Here is a 17871-nt window from a genome sequence, read left to right as displayed (position 1 = left end):
GCATCTGAGATTTTTTTTTTTCTTATAAAGTGCAGGTTATATTGCCAGCCTGGTTTACATAGTGAGTACCAAGACAGCCAGGTTATGTAGAGAGACCCTGTCTCAAAAACACGCAGAAAAATAAAAAGTGAGAAAAAAAATGAATGTGGGTTATGGCAGTTCCTTCTCTACTCCCATGATACCAATAAAGCTACAGGTTCAGCTTAGCAGAGCAGGCTGAGAGCAGAATGTGAATGGCTTGTTTACTCCAACAACTGTAGGGCCATTACATGTACTCAGTGAAAGAGTTAGAGTGTTTGCATAGCTAGCTCACACTGAGTAGACAAAGTGTTTAGCTCTCTAAAATAATATTGATAGCCAGTCTTTGTAGTTTTCATTTTTACCGGTCATGGGGGAGGGAGAGGTTTCCAGTTTTCTAGTTTCAATTTTTTATGGTTTTCCTTTGCAGGTATTGATAACAAATTATTCAGTCTATATTACATATATGATATAAATATATATAATAGCAACTATTTCAAGCTGCTCAATAACCATTTTGTGTTAAGTTATAGAAATCAGTTGAAATTAGAAACGGCCTCAAAACAGTCAAAATACACAATCTTTTGGGAATAAGTTTTGGAATACTTGTAATAGAGAAGTAGCCAGAGTAGTATGGCTTTTGTTTTCAAATTCCTGTGTATGATTTGTTGAATAGAAGCCAAATAAACAAGGAAGTAAATAAATAAAGGAAAAAAGAGAAATGCAGACAATCTGCCCAACACTAAGTTCCCGCGAGAGGCAGACAAAGCTTCCCTTTTACCCTGAGAGTAATGGTGGCACGATTGTCAGGGCCACGCTGAGTCGGCACACCCGCTCAGCGGTAGAGGACAGGAAAGCCACCATTCCAAGGCAAGTGAGCCGACTCTCTTTTATTCTGCTGTGGAAGCTCTGAGAGCAGAGAGACTCGGAAACCCCGACTACTCACAGAAGGCTTGGGAGCTGGTGACTTGTTATCTGGAGATTTAGTTAGCCATTCATTGATGCGGCTGGAAACGCCCACCTTCAGGCCAGCAGTCTCCTACAAAGAGCCAATCACCCCAAATATTAAAGAAAAAAGTACATTCACCCAAGAAGTCTTCCGAGTAAACTTCAAGATATGCTTAAGTCTTCGATGGTTGGTTGATCTCGACTATCAACTTGTCTGAAGGATTAACTAGAGAAGATGGGAAGAGATCACTCCTCCACCCCTAGGTGGCAGCACCTTCTGGTAGTGGCCATATACGAAGAAGGGCACTTTGCCTGTCAGCCTCCCGTCCTGCTGGGGCGTGCCTTTATTGTTTGGGTAGCCACAGTTCCTTCTCTGACCTGGGAACCCACTGATGTCACCCTTCCAGTGTGGACTAAAGCCCAGCAGCTCTCCAGGAGCCCGGGCCTTCACCACTGGATTGGGACTGCTAAACAAGCTCCAGGGGGCTTTCAGCCTCTCCAGCGTGCAGTCGGCCACTGACCCAGCCTCCACCATAGAAACCAGCTAAACCCTCTTTTGTAATTATATGTGTTGTGTTGATTCTGCCCCTTTTATTGTCTCTGAACCTGGAAGGGTGAAAAAATCTGGTTAGGCAGTTAAGAGCACTGGCTGCTTTCCCATGGGTCCTGGGTTATATCCCGGCATGCATGGAAGAGCCTATACTCTTCTGCCTTCTGTAAGCACCTGGCATGCACACAGTGCACAGACATACATACAGGTGAAACACCAGACATGTAAAATAAATCTTTAAAAAAAAGTTCCCTTATCGCATCCCAACCCTAATGGCTGATAATTAAACTCAAGCACTTCATTTAGTGGTCCATGGCCGCACAGGGAGACCATGAATACATTCTCTACGAGACTGTTTTCTTGTTTGTTTGTTTGGTTTTTGTTGTTGTTGTTGTTTTGGGGGGCAAATCCAAGTGCAGCTTATACTTTTTTATTGCACTTCTTGTGAATGAAGGCTATTCCTAAAATAAATGGAAAAAAGTCCACTCTTCAAGACTTAAGACGACAGCCACACCCATACCTTATTTGGTGTTGCCGAGGCAGAGGGAGATGAAAACACATCCCCTTTCTCCCACATGCTCTTGATATTTCGGACACCTTCAGCAGGAACAGGAAGATCTGACGCTGCAGGCTTAGTAGGTTTTGAAGCTTTTGTTCCCTAAAAGGTGTAAATAAAGTTTGGAGACAGCGTTGAGAAGTTTGTTCTCTTAAAATGACAGCGGGCCAGTCTTTCTCAATACGAGCAACTAAAACTATCATGGTGCGAACTTCCATCAAAAGGGGTTCGTGATTTCTGTTGTATAACCCCATTCTGATGGTGGGGTTCTCCACACAAACCCTCAGAGCTGGAGCAGAGGCTCTCTCAGAAAAGACGCATGCCATTTGGGACCCCTATCATAAGGCAGCAGAGGATGCCAGTTCTCCAGCAGATATTTTGGTGTTTGCATTGTTTGTTTGTTTGTTTTTGAGTAAGGGTCTCATGACTTGGGATCATGGATTCAGCTAGGATCCAGTGACCTCCAGGAATCTGCTTGTCTCTGATTCCTCTGCACTGACTCAGTGTGTGCCACCACTCCCAGCTTTTTATGTGGGTTCTAGGGCTCAGACTTAGGCTCTTGCTTCTTGTGCAGGTGCTGAATAAGCTAGTTCCCAAGCCTCTCCAGTAGAGAGGCTTTTAAAAATATGTATGTGTGTGTTGTGTACATATGTGTTTACATATGTGTGTAAGTATGTGCGTGTGGAGGCCAGAGGTCTATGTCCAGTGTTTTTCATGATTGCTTTCCACTTTAAACATTAAGGCAGGGTCTCTCACTGAACCTGGACTTCACAGGTTCTGCTAGTCTAGCTAGGCAGCTGGCTTCAGGGATCCCTGTCTCTGCCTCCCACAAGCTGAGATTATTGGCTGCCATGCCTTCAGCCTTTATGTGGGTGCTGGGGATCTGAACTATAGTCCTCATGATTACAGGGCAAGTGCCTTATCTGCTGAGCCCATTCCCTAGACCCAGAAGATAAGGTTTTTTGTTTTGTTTTGTTTTTTGTTTTTAGCAACTACTACACATGTGAGCTTTGCTAGAGTTTGTCAAAGCAAACCAGTTAGTTCCATAAGTCATGGTAAGTTTATATTCTAGCAGGATAAATGACAGTAGCCGGTATACTAGTACTTACTTTGCATTGTAGTAAATGCTAAGAAAAATAACTGATTGCAATACAGCCCAAGAAGAAAACACATAACAGGGGAATGATATTTAGTTTGGGAACATAAATCAGGCCCAGGGTATACTTCGGAAGTAACATTTACAACCAGATTCTAAAGGAGACGCAGAAGTGCTAAGGGACTAGGAGGAGGCCTTCATTCTATGTAGAAAACAGCATTGCAGATGTCCTGAAGAAGAGAGGGTCTTCAAGACTGAAAGGCTGAGGTGGAACAGCACAGAGAGTATACTAGAAGGAAGAAAGGCTACAAGCAAGAAGGGTGTGTCTTTGAGAGACTTTCCCAGCAGTAAACAAAGACAAGCCCAGAGTGACACAACTTTCTCCATCAGTCCTGATTTGTGCTTGATAGTTTATCAGAGAGGAGCAGCATCTTTAGTGGCCATAAGAAAATGATCTTAAAAGTCTATGCAAAGTCCAAGACCAGAGCCTTGGCCTCGTTCAATCCATTAGTGCCAGGACCAATACAACCAGAGATTAACTGTCTATAGTTTGTCATAGTTTAGTGGATACCCAATCTTGTGAGAGAGAAAAAAAAATCACACGTTGGGTGTTAGCGCTTCATTAAGGCTTGATAAATTGTAAGACCCTCTCTCTTAATTGTGCTCGCCGTTTGTGAAGCACTTCGTAGGCATCTCCACTCCTCATACAAAGGTGAGAAGAAAAGGCAAGAGAACAGGAGCCAGTCCTTTCGTTGCTGATGCTGATACAGAAGGCAAAAACCACTGCTCATGTCTGTGTGAAGGAAAACGAACAGACCAGCATCACGTCCTGATCAATGATGCTGCTCTCTCGCTGCTTCAGATGAGAAGGACAGATTATTCCCAAACATAATCAGACCCCCAGGTCAACTGAGTGGAAAGAAAAGTGGATAGAAGCATGAAACTGTGACCCTTTAAATACTAACCAACCAATTAAAGTGCATGTTGATCGAACAGAAGTCGGCCTTCATCTTGACACTATTTTATGTGACTATTTGTTAATAGGTTTCTGCAAACAAAACTGAAGATGCATTTTTGACTACCTATAATGCATATATCAGTCTTTCTATCAGCAGCTGGAGAGAAGGCTTAGTGATTTAGAATACTTGCTCTTCTTACAGAGGACCCAGATTCAGTTTCCAGCACCCACATGGTGACTCACAACTATCTATAACTCCAGTTTCAGAAGTGCAGGCAAATCATCTGTACACATAAAATTGAAAAATATAAAATAAAATCTATTCATTGAATCCACTTACTTCAAAGAAAATTTCAGACTATAGGTGTTAAAAAGCAATCTATTCGAATCACTTAGGGGACAAATCTCTGGGTGTATCTGTAAGGGAGTTTTCAGATTAGGTTTCTAGATTAGGTTAATTGAGGTTGGGAATACCTTCCTTAACTGTTAATGGCACTATTCCATGGGCTAGTGTTGCAAACAAAATAAAAAGGAGAATATAAACTGAGTTCCCCCGTTCATAGCTCTGCTTCTTTTGTGTGGCTACAATGTGACAAACTGCCTAATGCTCTTGCTATCATGTCTCCCCTCTAAAAATAAACTGTATCCCTCAGACTGTGAGCCGGAAGGCTTTCATCCTTTAAGTTGTGCTTTTCTGTATTTCATCACAGCAACAATAAAAGGATCTAATAGAAAAAAACCAATCTATTCAAAAGTCTCTAATCTTTTTATTGTGGTTCTCCATAGCTAGTTCACAGTTATGGAGGTCATTATTAATATTCTAATATTATCAGGATGCCAGACTCATCCATCACACCAAGTGTTTCTGTGATCAAGTGTGAACCACAGTCTGTTTCTGTTTTACAGGACTGTGACCCAGGAATAGTGCTCACCTCAATTGCATTGGTATACTGCTCCAGCCGGCTGTCAATCTTGGAGACTACTGCTGCTTGATGAGGAGATTTGACACCACTGCCAAATAAGCACAGACATGAAAATAGGAGACAAAGTCATCTATTCAACTGTTTCATTTGAGTCTCAAATGAACAATCAACTATATTTACCTTTTCTGCACAGACTTATTCAAAAATTCTGCTCGTTCCTCTATCTAGAAATAGAGAAAAAGAAAAGCCTTGTGAATATGCAAAGGGAACAGTGTGTGCAAAAGTCCTACCTCCTGGAAGTTCTGAAGTCTGAAAGACTGGGGCATGACTAAATAGAGACTATACCAGTGTGCCTTTGAAATACCTTCTGAGCACTTGTGGAATGCAAGACACACCCAGAATGGTACCAGTTTTACCTTTGGTCCTGCTTTATGGCCTGTGTCTTATTACAGTGCCCTCCAATCACACCACTATCATTCTTGAACCTGGTAAATAAAATTTAAAAAACTGCCACAGAGTCTACGGCCATACCACCCTGAACGCGCCCGATCTCGTCTGATCTCGGAAGCTAAGCAGGGTCGGGCTTGGTTAGTACTTGGATGGGAGACCGCCTGGGAATACCGGGTGCTGTAGGCTTTTTATAAATAAATAAAAAAAAAAAAAAAAAAAACTGCCACAGAACATGTGAGAGCACTACAGTGCCGTGCACAGTACCCTGGATGAGGAGAAAACCATGAATAACGTATTTGAGACTGGGGAAGTGAATATAGGATTAGAAGAGGATAAAGAATGCAGGGAGGCGGGGGGAGTAAGGTGGAGGTATTAAGTTTTGAAAGCAATAAACAGCCAGAAAGATGACCTTCCACAATACAGACCAATGACAAATTAATTATTTGTATCTCAATGTGATGAAATTTGGAAGTGGGTCCTTGGAGGGTAATTGTGTCAGGAGGGTGGAGTCATCATGAATGGCATTAGTGCACTGATTGAAAAGAACTTGCCTATTCTCTTTTGCTCTGGCATATGAGGGGCCAGCAAGAATGTGTCCATTTGCGGAAGAGGAAGAGAACCCTTTCCAGGACTTAGCAGTGCTGGCATACCAATGACATCACACTTCTCAGTCTCCAAAATTGTGGAAAACAAATGTTTACTTGACTTAGGTGATTGAGTTTTATTTGTTTGTTTTTTGAGATAAGGTCTTACAATATAGTGTAGGCTGTCCTTGAATTCTTATTTTCTCCTGCTTCAGTCTCTTAAGTGCTGGATTGACAGGCATGAGCTGCCACACATGACAAATGATAACTATTCAATCTATAGTTATAATTATTCAAATTGACTGAGAGAAGGAAACATTCTGATTTCTCAGCCTTGGGCAGGTCACCATAGTAGATCCTGGGCAGGTTAGGCTATGGGGCCTTTATGCATGTGTGTTCCTTAGAGTAAGGGAACCAAGGGTCCTGTAAGGAGAACACACTCTTAGTAGATTAGAAGAGCTTATCAATAATACATTCAAATATGAGTGGTAGTGACCATATTAAATGTGGTGAAGAACATGATGCCACATCTATAAGATGAAGTAGGAACAGGAGAAGGCTTGTCAAAAGTTTTTATATTTGAACTGAGTTTTTCAGTTTACAATTTCCCAAAAGAACTTATGAAGGGGCGGGGGGTGGCATAAGCCAGAGGGGAAACTATATGTGTTTTATTCATGTTTACAGGTCAAATGCTTTACAGAGCTTTCTGGTATGGAGGGTGGCGGGAAGTCCAGTGCAGCATGGAGCAAAGCTGAGACTTGTCTGTGCGTGTGTGGCTTCAATAGCTAATATCTTGTAAAGTGGAGGTGACTGGTTTTTGGTCACTTCCATATACTGCAAGTACAGGTAGCCATGGGTGCCTGGCTGTGACCACACCAGCTTTGCCAGTTGATGGTTGTAGTCTAGCTAGGCTGATGGTATATGAGGCCAGGATACAGATTTTAAAGGTTCTCTGAGGACTCACTCACTCTCACATACATCTGCGAATCTTTAAAATACCTTCAATACATAAGGTAGCATACTGTGTGTCAAAGCAGCAGATTTGGTAATAAATGACTGACTGGGTTAACTGCCTCCCCCACATGTCCATCACTCTACAGTCTCCCTTACTTCATCTCCTTTTCTCTGGGAAAGAGCTTCTGCCATGAGAGTTAGGAGCTCTGCTCCATGCAGGCAGTAATAAGACCTATCTGTCCTGGAAAATGAGCCTATCCAAGTTGCATCTCATCTCCTACAGGAACAGCTTTGCAATTTGAACCTGGACCAATTCCAGTTGCTCTGCTTTTAGTAATCACAAAACTAACATAAAAAGCAGCTGAAAGAGTCAGGAGTCAAATGCTTGTAGCCTTCCATATGGTGCTATCCAATCCCCAATGTGCTATATAAGAGGTGGGGCCTTTGGATGGACTCCTCATGAATGGGATTAGTGTCCTCTTAAAGAAGCTGTAGTATGCTCGCTTGCCCCTTTTCCCTTCCACCATATGAGAACACGGTAAGGAGGTGTCATCTACAAAGAACCAGATACTGAATTTGCTAGTGTCTAGGTCTTGGACTTTTCATCCTCCAGAACTGTGGGCAATATATTTCTCAGTTACCCAGTTTAAGATGTTTTGATATAGCAGCCAGAGTAGATTAACACAGGACAGCAAAGAGTTACATAGAGCCAAGCAGGTCTTGGATGGTCAAATGAGAATTCCTGTGAGACTCGTATGGCACTGGAAGGGAAGCTTTACAAGAGTCTCTGGAGGAGAGTACCTTGAGAGATGAGCCTTTAGGGGTGAAGCACTTGAATGGCTTCTTGTCCTCGGACAGGCCATCTTCTGGCATCTTCTGGCGTTTCTCAGCAGCTTCTGCCCTTCTCCGTTCAATCTCTTCCTTTAGCCTCCTCTTCTCTTCCTGAGGCAGAGCAAATGCAGGCACATCAGAGTCTGCTTCAAGTGCTGTGAGCACAAGAGCATCAGGCAACAGACTCAACCCTGGCATGGATGTTATGTATCTTCTGCGGTGCCCAGGAGAGGGTACCCTGAGCAGAGCAGGCCCGCTGCCTGGATTTGCATTCTGGAGGGGCACTTTCTATCAGTGTGACCTTGGTCTGACCTGCTACCTGCCTCAGTATGCTCATTTATAAAGCAGAGAATCACAGCAGTCATCTAGTTTCATGATGACCAATTTAGAAAAATGTGCGGGAAATATTTAGATTGCCACTCTGCTTGACAAGTCTCCCTTGAAGGTGAAAGGTCACTGTCACGAGCTTATAAGGCACCTTCTACTCCTGAACATGTAAATGAAGGCAAAGGCCCCCTCTTCCAGCTTCCAGGAAGAGTTGTCAAGATGGAATCCTTTGTGCAAAAAGGGCTACAAATCTATGGTACCATGTCTGGCAGACAGCATGAGTTTGGCAAATTGAGATGACTTAGTGGTAGCCCGTGACTCAGCTGAAGGCATCATTCTCGGCCTCACTGAAAGCTGGAGTTGGAAGAGCCACTGGAATAATTCAAACTTAGAGAAACTGTATAATACCCGTGTCAGAAAAACAAATCTATGAAAATTTTTTCACACATTTTGAGGGACTAGGAGCTTGAGGCCTGGAAAGATCTAGGCTCAGGAGTTGGAAGAGCAGGGTCCTTATGCTTATCCCTTCATGTATCCATCCAACAAACTTAAAACAAGCCGTTCTAATGACTGAATTCCTGGTTTCTTTCCCCATAAATGAGACTGTACCCCAGGATGAAAGGAAAAAATGCACTTCGTAAACTGTAGCAATCTAAGTGGAAGCTGATTTAACAAATTCTGAGGTCAAGTTTCCCTCCTTGTAACCTGACCTGTTCTGTGTTAAGATTGGAACAAATGCATCTGCAATAGTGCCAGGGCTTCCGTGACACAGGACCCTATGTTGGGTCCTGGTGTGTAGCAGTAAGCAAAGCAGACACCATCCTAGCTTCTGTATATTCTAATCTTCTTGGAGAAACGTTAGGGCCAGGGAGATGGCTCAGCAGTAAAGGTGTTTGTGATAGAAGCCTGAAGACCTGAAGATGATTCTTGGAACCCACATAAAATGGGAAAGGAGAAAATCAACTCCACAGAGCTGTCCTCTGACCATCACACACAGGTACACACACATGCACACACACACATGTGCACATATTTTTCACACACAGAAAGTAGCAATAATAATATATCACATCTCTGAATACTTCAAATACTGGACATCATGAAACAGCTGTTTTTCTTTTCTTTCCCTTTTTGTTTTATTTTGTTTGCAGGTAGAGTTCCTCTGTGTAACCTAGGCTGGACTGGAACTTACTATAGAGCCCAGACTGGCCTTGAACTCATCCTACTGTTCCAGCCTTCCAGTGCCAGGATTCCAGGCACGAACCCGCCACATCCAGCCTGCTTCCTAGCTTGGCCCTGTGATGATAGGTGGCAGACTTTTCATCTCTCTGAGATTTCCCATGGGTCTTTACTGAGAGGCTATTGAGGACAGTAGGCTAAGTGGGAAAATGACACAGTCTCCCTGTGCGTGGTTTCTTCATCTAGAAAATAGAGACACGCGTACCCAAAGCTCAGAAACACGCCAGTACTTGCTAAGCTGATAATAAATGATTGTTATTATTATTGTGAGTCAGGGTCTTCTGTAACCCAGGCCAGTCTCAAACCTGATATGTAGTGAAAAAGAACAACCGTGAACTTCTGATTCTTCTCCACCCTGAGGACTGCAGGGGGGCTCCACCACGTGGGTATACATACTGCTCTGGATTGAACCTAGGGCTTTCTTTGCGCATGCTGAGCAAGCAGTGTACTGACTGAGCTGCCGTCCCACACTCACAAGAGCAGCAGGGGACTTCCTTCAGGGGACTGTTCCTCTCTGGGCTACAAGGTCGCCAGCCATGCGTTTAAGGACTTGAAACATCTGGGTTTCCCGTGGCTGGGCCAGGCAACCCTTACCTCCTCTCTTGCTTTTCGGTCAGCCTCCTCCTGCTTCCTCTTCTGCTCCTCTTCCTCCAGGACCTTCCTTCTCTCTTCCCTCTTTTTCTTCAGCTCTTCCAGCTCCAGGGCTGCCTCCTGCTGCTTCTGTTTGAGTTTTTCGAACTCTTCGCTCTCCGTCTCCCCGCGGCGCCGGCGCAGCTCCTCGAGCCTCTTGCCGGCTTCCACTTGTGTGGCGCCTTCGGCTTCCTTGTCCCCACCGGCCCTGCCTCCTGAGCGGCTGGGGAGGAGGAAAGGAAAGGCGGTTTAGTTACCTGGTTCTGTCTTGTAGCCCTGGTTGGAAGGAGGGGGATGTCTGTCTGCCGAAACTATACCCAGGCAACTGATACCCACACCAGCGCTGGGGGTGGTTGTGTCTACATGGAACATAAGGACTTTCGGAATGCCTCTATCAGGGTGAAGTAAAAATGCGGCATCTAATGTGGGGAAAGTATCCCGTACCTGTGCAACCCTGAGAATAATAATATTTATATATGATCCAGTCATGCCACTTGGCATATATGCAAAAGGATGGAAAGCCTAGTCTTGAGATGATTCAATGAAGGGACTCTGGCCAGCTCTAAAGACCTTCAGATTACATTCTTAAAGCTAGCCACCAAGGCCTCTTCCCTTTTTCTGTCCACTTCCTCCTCTTGAGGCTATTACTGTATTAAGACTAGCAATGAAAAGCCCCTTTGGCTTACCTAGTTCACATGCCCAATCAAAATATATCACTGCATCCTAGCCCATTCTAACACAGACCTTCCTTTTTTCTTAAAAATTGAACCTACAAGGTAATTTGCTGCTATCTTTCTGCCCGAGTCAGAAAGCAGCCACTTTAACTTTTCTTCCTCTGTTAATAAAGGATCTCTCTGTGAAAATGGATGTTTGGGTGTGGTTTGTGCCTAATCTGAGGTCCGCGAGGGAGACCGCACTGTTCCGGGTCTCCTTTATTGAACAGTGTCATCCACAAAGGCCAGGAGATAGAAGGAACCCTAAGCCCAATGTGGGATGAAGGGATTAGCATAATGTGGTACATCCTTACTATGGAATACATTCAGCCTTCCAAAGAAATACTTGCACACACTGCAATGGTGGATGGGCTTGGAAGTTGTATGCTCAATGAGACTAGTTATAAAAGGACAAAAGGCTCAAAGTTCTACTCGTGTTAGGGATCTATAGTAACATCAAATTCATAGAAGCAGAAAGGGAATGGTGGTTCTTCGAGGCATAAGAGGTGGCCAAGAAAGAGCTGTGTGTGAGTGCAGGACATTGAGAATACAGGTAACGCTAGCAAACTGTAGAGTTTGTTTTATTGGTTTTTGTTGTTGTTTTGTTTGGTGTTTTTGTTTCTGCTGTTTTTTGGGGTCTTTCTACAGCTGACCTCTAGCCCAAGCTCATAATCTTTCTTCTGTCTCAGCCTCATAAATGCTGGGATTACAGGAATTTGCCACTATCTGAGCCCTATTTATTTATTTATTTATTTATTTATTTATTTTGTTAGAGTTAAACTCAGTAAAGTATGTTATTTTGATAGAGCTTCTGGAAAAAATTTCTTAATGACTGTTACACTAACCTCTTACTCCAAGATGTATTTCTACTCTCTCTGACTCCAACACAGCTAGGTAGATATCCTTTGTCAGGATTTAAAACTACTAAATTATCACTGATGTGGTGTAATTAGGCTAGTTATTGAAGGGGTCATTTGTTATACCTTATAAATTTTTCAAATGTATTATCTCATTTAATGGCCATAATAACTGGAAAGGTAGTGGTAGTCATAAAATTTCTATTTTATGAACAAGATGAGAATGAACAATTTGTCCAAACTGCAGAAAGTAGTTGAGGGCTGCAGAGACAGCTCAGTCAGCAAAGTGTTTGCCATGCAAACATGAGGACCTGAGTTCAATCCCCAGAAGCCACGTGCAAAAGCTGGGTGTGTTGTGAGGAGCAAGTTAGGCAGCCAGCCTAGAAAGCCAGCCCCGCCTACTCTCGAACAGTGAGAGACACTGCCTCAAAAACAAGATGGGCGGGTGCTGAGCAACAGCAAAGCCTACTCTGTTTTCATTAGTGACGGCACACAAGCTCCATCTTCTAAGAACGGAAGGGCCTTGTGACAGGGGCTCTTTAACTGAGAGGTAGAGATGTAGAATGGCTTCTATTTAAATACGTAACGGGTAGTGAGGTCATTACTAACTAGATCCTAACACATGAATCCCACACTTAACACCTTTGTCTAAGAAACAAATGAATCACCACTATTTAATATTTGTTCTGTGTGATGGATGGCACAGTGCTCCTGCTGTGGAGCAAAAGAATAAATGAAACAAGGAATGGGCTCAAGATGTGCAATGCACAATGCTGATCTTACTTACATACCTCATGTTTCTGAACACAGAGGTAGTTCAGGATATACTGTTACTTCTAGGACAATGTGTTTCAGGCTTCACAATAAGAAAAAATCAGTTTAGTAGATTTCTCTCAATATTTTAAAAAGTGAAAAAAAATTGGAAGTGTGACGTGTAGAGAAAAATATAGTATCAGCCAGGTATGGTGTTACATGCCTATAATCCCAGCATTCAGGAGTCAGGCGGATCTCTGGTCTACAAACCAAGTCCACGGGGAGCCAAGGCTACACAGAGAAACCCAGTCTCAAAAAGCCAAAAATAAATTAAAATTAAAAAATAAAAAGTACCATGTTTTGAAACAACTTGTTTTAGCTATAAACATGTCTATGTGAGTTTTTGTGGGGTAGGATCACTACATAAAATGTGTTTGTTACAATGAGCTGAGATTCCAAAGTATCAGCACATTTTACCTAGGTTCTTGATGGTTAAGGAGGAACTCTCATTTTGAACTCAAAATGAGTGATTCCCCTGTAAGCAAAGGTCTTTGGATTCTTGGGAACTCGTTTGCTCTTTCTGTGATGGGCATGTGTGGCTCAGGAAACACGCCTGTGGACTCTTCCCTGGGTCCACTAGGTGTCGCTCAGTCTTTAGTATAATCAGAGTGTCTGCCTGGAGGAAGTCACCAGGCAGAGGCACACCTCGCATCACTAAGCTGGCTTAGATTTACACAGCTGGGCACACCATACTGTGCACGGTGCAAGACCAATTTAAAATATACATTTCTGATCACATTCACTTATGTGTATATAGTATGATCCTGTGTGTGTGTGTGTCTATCTTGAGTATTACATACATAGGAAAGTAACTGGAATACATGTTACTGGTGGCCAAATTTTTTTAAAAAAATAATTCTAATCTTAAAAATAATGAATTGAGTCAACTTTCACCAAAACAGGAGCAAGACTTTGGCTATACTTCCTCTGCTATACATGTTGGTAGGCTCCTAGCATCGGGGTGGATATATTGAAATAGCTTCCAGAAAGTGCTGTCTTGTCTTTGGGTTTCTTAAGTTTAAGGCAAATCAGACATCAGGCTTTTGCCCACGAAGAGCACAGCTTGCTTTCAGCTCAGCAGGTAGATAACATCTAACTAGAGGCTCTTACCGTACTCCTCACTGTGTACATATATGGGATGTATCATTCTCTCCTTCTAGGGGCATCAACTCCTAACAGACACTAAAGCAGACTCTGGCAGATGAACAAAAATGAGTTATATTGTAGTGACAATATAACTCTCTCTCTCTGAGGGAAAGAAACACACACACACACACACACACACACACATCCCTAAAAATAGGAAAATAAAGGCAAGTGCCACCTTGGTTTCCTTACAAGTTTCCCCGGGGGCTTTTAAAATCTTATAGTAAAGAGCTGTGAGTTGGTTTAACCGAATGCACTCCAAGTTTTTTGACCACAGAATAATGTGAGCTTCATGAAACCTTCATTTACAACCTTACAAAAATGAACTCTCAAAAATGATACCAAGAAAGGGTCAAAAGGCACTGATACCACGTGAGAATACTAGGTCAAAACATGAATATTAAGCATTATATACATGTATGTATGTATGTATATGGTAAGCTGTGGTTGAACAATGGTTGCTGTTAGTGACAGCGAAACAGGACCTGCTTGACTGTGTGTCTTTAAGACAATGGCCAATGATGTTGAAACAGAAGAATGCTGTTTGATTAGTCCCCCTCTGTCTGGAGGCACATGGCAAGGAGACCTATTCTCCTTCCCACATATGAGAAGACAGCGACTGTCAGTCATGACTTACCTGAAAGCATTCTCGGTTTGTTTAAGTTTGTGTGTCATGAATTCTCCATTCTGTGCCTTCACTTCTGTAAAGCCTTTCTTGCGATCCAAGAAGCTCTTGACTTCTTCTTTGGGCTCTTTGTCCTTTTTAATCTTCTCATCTTTGATCTAACCAAGGATACATATAGGAGAAATAACTATAAACATCTTCCTGGGTTTTGGTTGGTTATTACGAAGACCCTGGGCTCTTAAAGAACTCATTAGACTTGAGGTAGAGGAACTGTCCAGAACACAATGTAAAAATGAAATCAAGAACATTATTAGAGAGTAACCATGGCTCTTTAGTTTGTGAGCCAACACCTGGACCATAATTTTAGGAAGTCAAGATCCATTGCTGATCTCACTGGAGTTTTTATTTGGGAGAGCAGTACTGTTGTTATTTCTGGAAACCATCTAGACCTGGGAACTCCACCAGGAAGAGCAGTTACAGGTGTGGTTTTGATGGAAGAGTGGCAGTGTGGCTTGGCCAAGCTTCTTCTTGGCTAAAGGGAGCATCGTTGACAAGGGCCTAATAAGGAAGAAATAAGAGAAAAGCCAGCAGGGTATCCAGATCCATCAATTCTGGGGAAAACCATTTAGGCTTTCCAGGCAAATTAGTAAGGTATCCCAAGGAGGCAACACATAACCTACTTTTAGGAGAAAGACTTAGAATCATGTTTGAAGCCACATGAACCACTAATGTTAGAAGGGGACAGGAACAGTTCTGGGGTGCACACTTATTTCCACTGGTAGGAAAGATTTAGACCTCCAGACGTGGTTTTGTGATCCTTGTGGAACACAGAGGCTGTGCAGAGAGGAAGCAGGAGCTCTGGTGTTTTGTGGTTGTTGTGTTGTAAATTTCTCATGGTAGATGAGACAGACTACTTCAAAGTGGCTTTTGAGATGGGCAGAGTTCAATTTACTATCTCATCCATTCTAAAAACATGAACAGGAGAGAGTGATGTCCATTGTCCTTTTCAAGACAGTTGCAAAGAGCCAGTGCTCGGCAGGAACATTCGGAGGAGGAAAGGTAGATGGTAAGAGCGCGGGGCTTTAGGCTCTCTAGAACTGCTTCCCTTTACCTGATCACCCACTGCTTTCCAGCCATTCTTGACACCCTCTGAATACTTACTCCTAAAGGTCATGCTTTACAAGGTAGAACATGGTGTTATTATTACCTTTCATAGTCCTTTGCTGGATAATCTCCCTTAAATGGTATTAAATCATCCTGGAATATCACCAATAATACTCTAGTTAGTTAAGACTTTGATTTTCCTCCAAGGTGGGGTATACCTTGGTGTCCCTTGGTGATGCTAAAGAGGGGGCTGTAATGCTGCTGCTATATCCTCTCTGGGAGATTTGTCTGCAACTCAGGAGGCTGGTTGATGCTAGGGCTATTAACAACCAAGTTTCTCTGGGACACTCATCAAGACTTAGCTGGATAAAATGACCTGTTTCCAGATTCCACCCTGTTACTGTCCTCTTGACCCCTGGGTTGGGTATGAGCAAAGAGACAGAAGCTCGAGCCCTGTATAACTCGTGCCCTGTGTAACAGGGAGATCATGATGGCTTGGAGGCCCTCCTTACTCCCTAGAACATATCAGTATTCACTGAATAGGTAGGAGGAAACAATATAGTTTCCTTTATGCCTGTCACTGTTGGATAGAGCCCCAAAAGCCGTGGGCTAGAGTTCACATCCTGGTTAATATGTATCTGGAAATACATGTTAGGGGAAATATTTCCAGGGTACCCATGAAACAAATTCTGAGTCATCTTATGATTTATGGTGGCAACTGCAGAGTTAAATTTATTTTTAACTCATTTCTTCTCTTACTGAAGTCAGAAATACTTTCATTTCCCCAAAAGATATTATCAAATTTACTGGCAAAAAAAAATTACTTAAAATAGATTTGTAAAAGAATAGATGTCTATGAGAAGATCAGCCTCCCACTCTACTTGTTGTGAAGAGTTATAAGGTGGGCAGTCTACTCATATTCTCAGGGTAAAACGTTCTTAGAAACATTCTTAGTGTAACAATGACGACTTGAGATTGACTGAAAATTATTTTCTCCTGAGAAATGAATGTAACAGCTCCACGGGGTCTTTAAATTTTAAAGAATACAGTGGATTAGATTTTATGGCAAGTCTATGGCAAGCCCACTTAGCAGGAGGAAAGATGAGCATGTTGGGGTGTGGGAAAGCATGACATTAAGCTAGGGACCATTCAGAAGCCCACGGGAGCAGGTGACCCCTCCTGAGACAGGAGTCCCCGTGTCCTGCTGCTCTGCATGAGAAAGTTGCAGAAGAACAACAAGAGTCTGGTGTCAGTGCTGGCTTCCACAGTGAGCAGACCTTTGTAAGCGTCGGATCCCTACGTCCTCATCTGGTTCCCTGTTCTACCCCATGAATGTCCTTCTGGCATCTCGCTCCTAAAATATGTTCCTGACAATGCAGACCTTCAGCAGAGAGCTTAGACTCCGGCTTAAAGCCACCGAATCATTGTTTAACCAAATCCTGAACGCATCGGCATGCTAAGGACATGTTGCATGTCTTAGCATGATCAGGTTCAAAGCCGTAAGACACTCTGCTAGAAATTGTTTTTGTTGTTGTTAAAAGTCAAGAAAAAAAATAGATAGGGAGTGAAGAACTAAAAGGAGACAGCTTATAATTAAGGAGGAGAGACAGAAAACTTATTTATGTCTCAAGGTTGGCGATCATCTGCACCCCATGGCTGCCACAGAGTTCAGCTGCAGTGGAGGAAGGCAGGGGGTTTGCTTATTTGATTGTGTTTTAAAGCACTGGAGGGACTTTGGGAAATGTTTTCTCTTAAAGGCCAGTGGAATGTTTGTGTTTACTCGTGGTTGCCCTCGCCCGCCTATGTTGTGTGGATCCCTGCCAGGAAAGGTTTCTTCTGTTTGCTTTTATGTGACAAAAAAAAAAAAAAAAGAAGGGGGAAAGAAAGGGAAAAGAAAGAAAAGAATAGAGAGTATTTAAAATGACTGACTCATGCAGAATGATTTAAGGTTGCCTACAGAACACACCAATCCAGCTGGTTGAGAAGGGAGAACTCTGTCCATTCAGGCAGCAGTTTATCTATACAACATTAAAGTGTTAAAAGGGATCTTCTGGAAAGCCTGACTGGGGGACTAAAAATGAGGCCAGAAGTTATGAAAGCTGGAATGTGCTGTGGGGCAAACTGGGGAAGGGATAATGGCAGGCTTGACACCAGCTGCTCCCGGACTGATACCGCAGACTTTGCCTTATCTGAAAAGAGGCAGATGGATGACTGGGATGAGCCTCTTCTGACTCAGACGCCATGCATGCGTAGGTGTGGGATGCTTTGGCCATGAATGGTAAGTCATTATCTGGGAGAAATGAGTTAACTTTCACAGCACCAGCGGGGCTTCCTACAGCCTCCCTTCCGCTCACTTTATCCCTGAGCTGCAAATCCCACGCTCTCTGCCCATGTAGGACACAACTATTACAGTTTCGCTCTAAGAGTTTCCGGGTCATCAACATTTACACTCTCTCCTCCGGAAAGCCAATGCTCGTGTTCAAACCACAAGTTCTATTAGAAGCAGAGAGGAACATAAGTCTTAAAGTGAGGATACAGGGTCTTCCTTC

The 17871-nt window shown here is 43.0% G+C and overlaps 1 protein-coding gene and 1 non-coding gene across 12 annotated transcripts in view; one reads left to right on the top strand and one right to left on the bottom strand.

Moving 5' to 3' along the window:
* The window catches only part of Cald1 (caldesmon 1), a 172662-nt gene that overhangs the window by 8679 nt on the left and 146112 nt on the right, over positions 1-17871 (bottom strand). For all 11 annotated transcript variants that reach the window (XR_009590746.1, XR_009590745.1, XR_009590750.1 and 8 more), the window contains 7 exons: positions 14231-14376; positions 10029-10287; positions 7839-7979; positions 5230-5273; positions 5059-5137; positions 2037-2174; positions 965-1057 (listed from right to left, as the gene is read on the bottom strand). Coding sequence is in view for 5 of the 11 variants with exons in the window: in XM_060380166.1 (XP_060236149.1) it covers positions 965-1057; positions 2037-2174; positions 5059-5137; positions 5230-5273; positions 7839-7979; positions 10029-10287; positions 14231-14376 (900 nt within the window). In the remaining 6 variants the exon portion in view is untranslated. The remainder of the gene's footprint in view (positions 1-964; positions 1058-2036; positions 2175-5058; positions 5138-5229; positions 5274-7838; positions 7980-10028; positions 10288-14230; positions 14377-17871) is intronic.
* On the top strand, positions 5567-5685 carry LOC132653245 (5S ribosomal RNA). The gene has a single exon (XR_009591027.1). It is a non-coding gene; the product is annotated as a 5S ribosomal RNA (ribosomal RNA).

This window comes from Meriones unguiculatus, chromosome 3 (genome assembly GCF_030254825.1).
Source record: "Meriones unguiculatus strain TT.TT164.6M chromosome 3, Bangor_MerUng_6.1, whole genome shotgun sequence".
NCBI classification, from domain to species: Eukaryota; Metazoa; Chordata; class Mammalia; order Rodentia; family Muridae; genus Meriones; species Meriones unguiculatus.
Note: the sequence above shows the minus strand (reverse complement) of the source record. Positions and strands in the feature narration are given on the sequence as shown.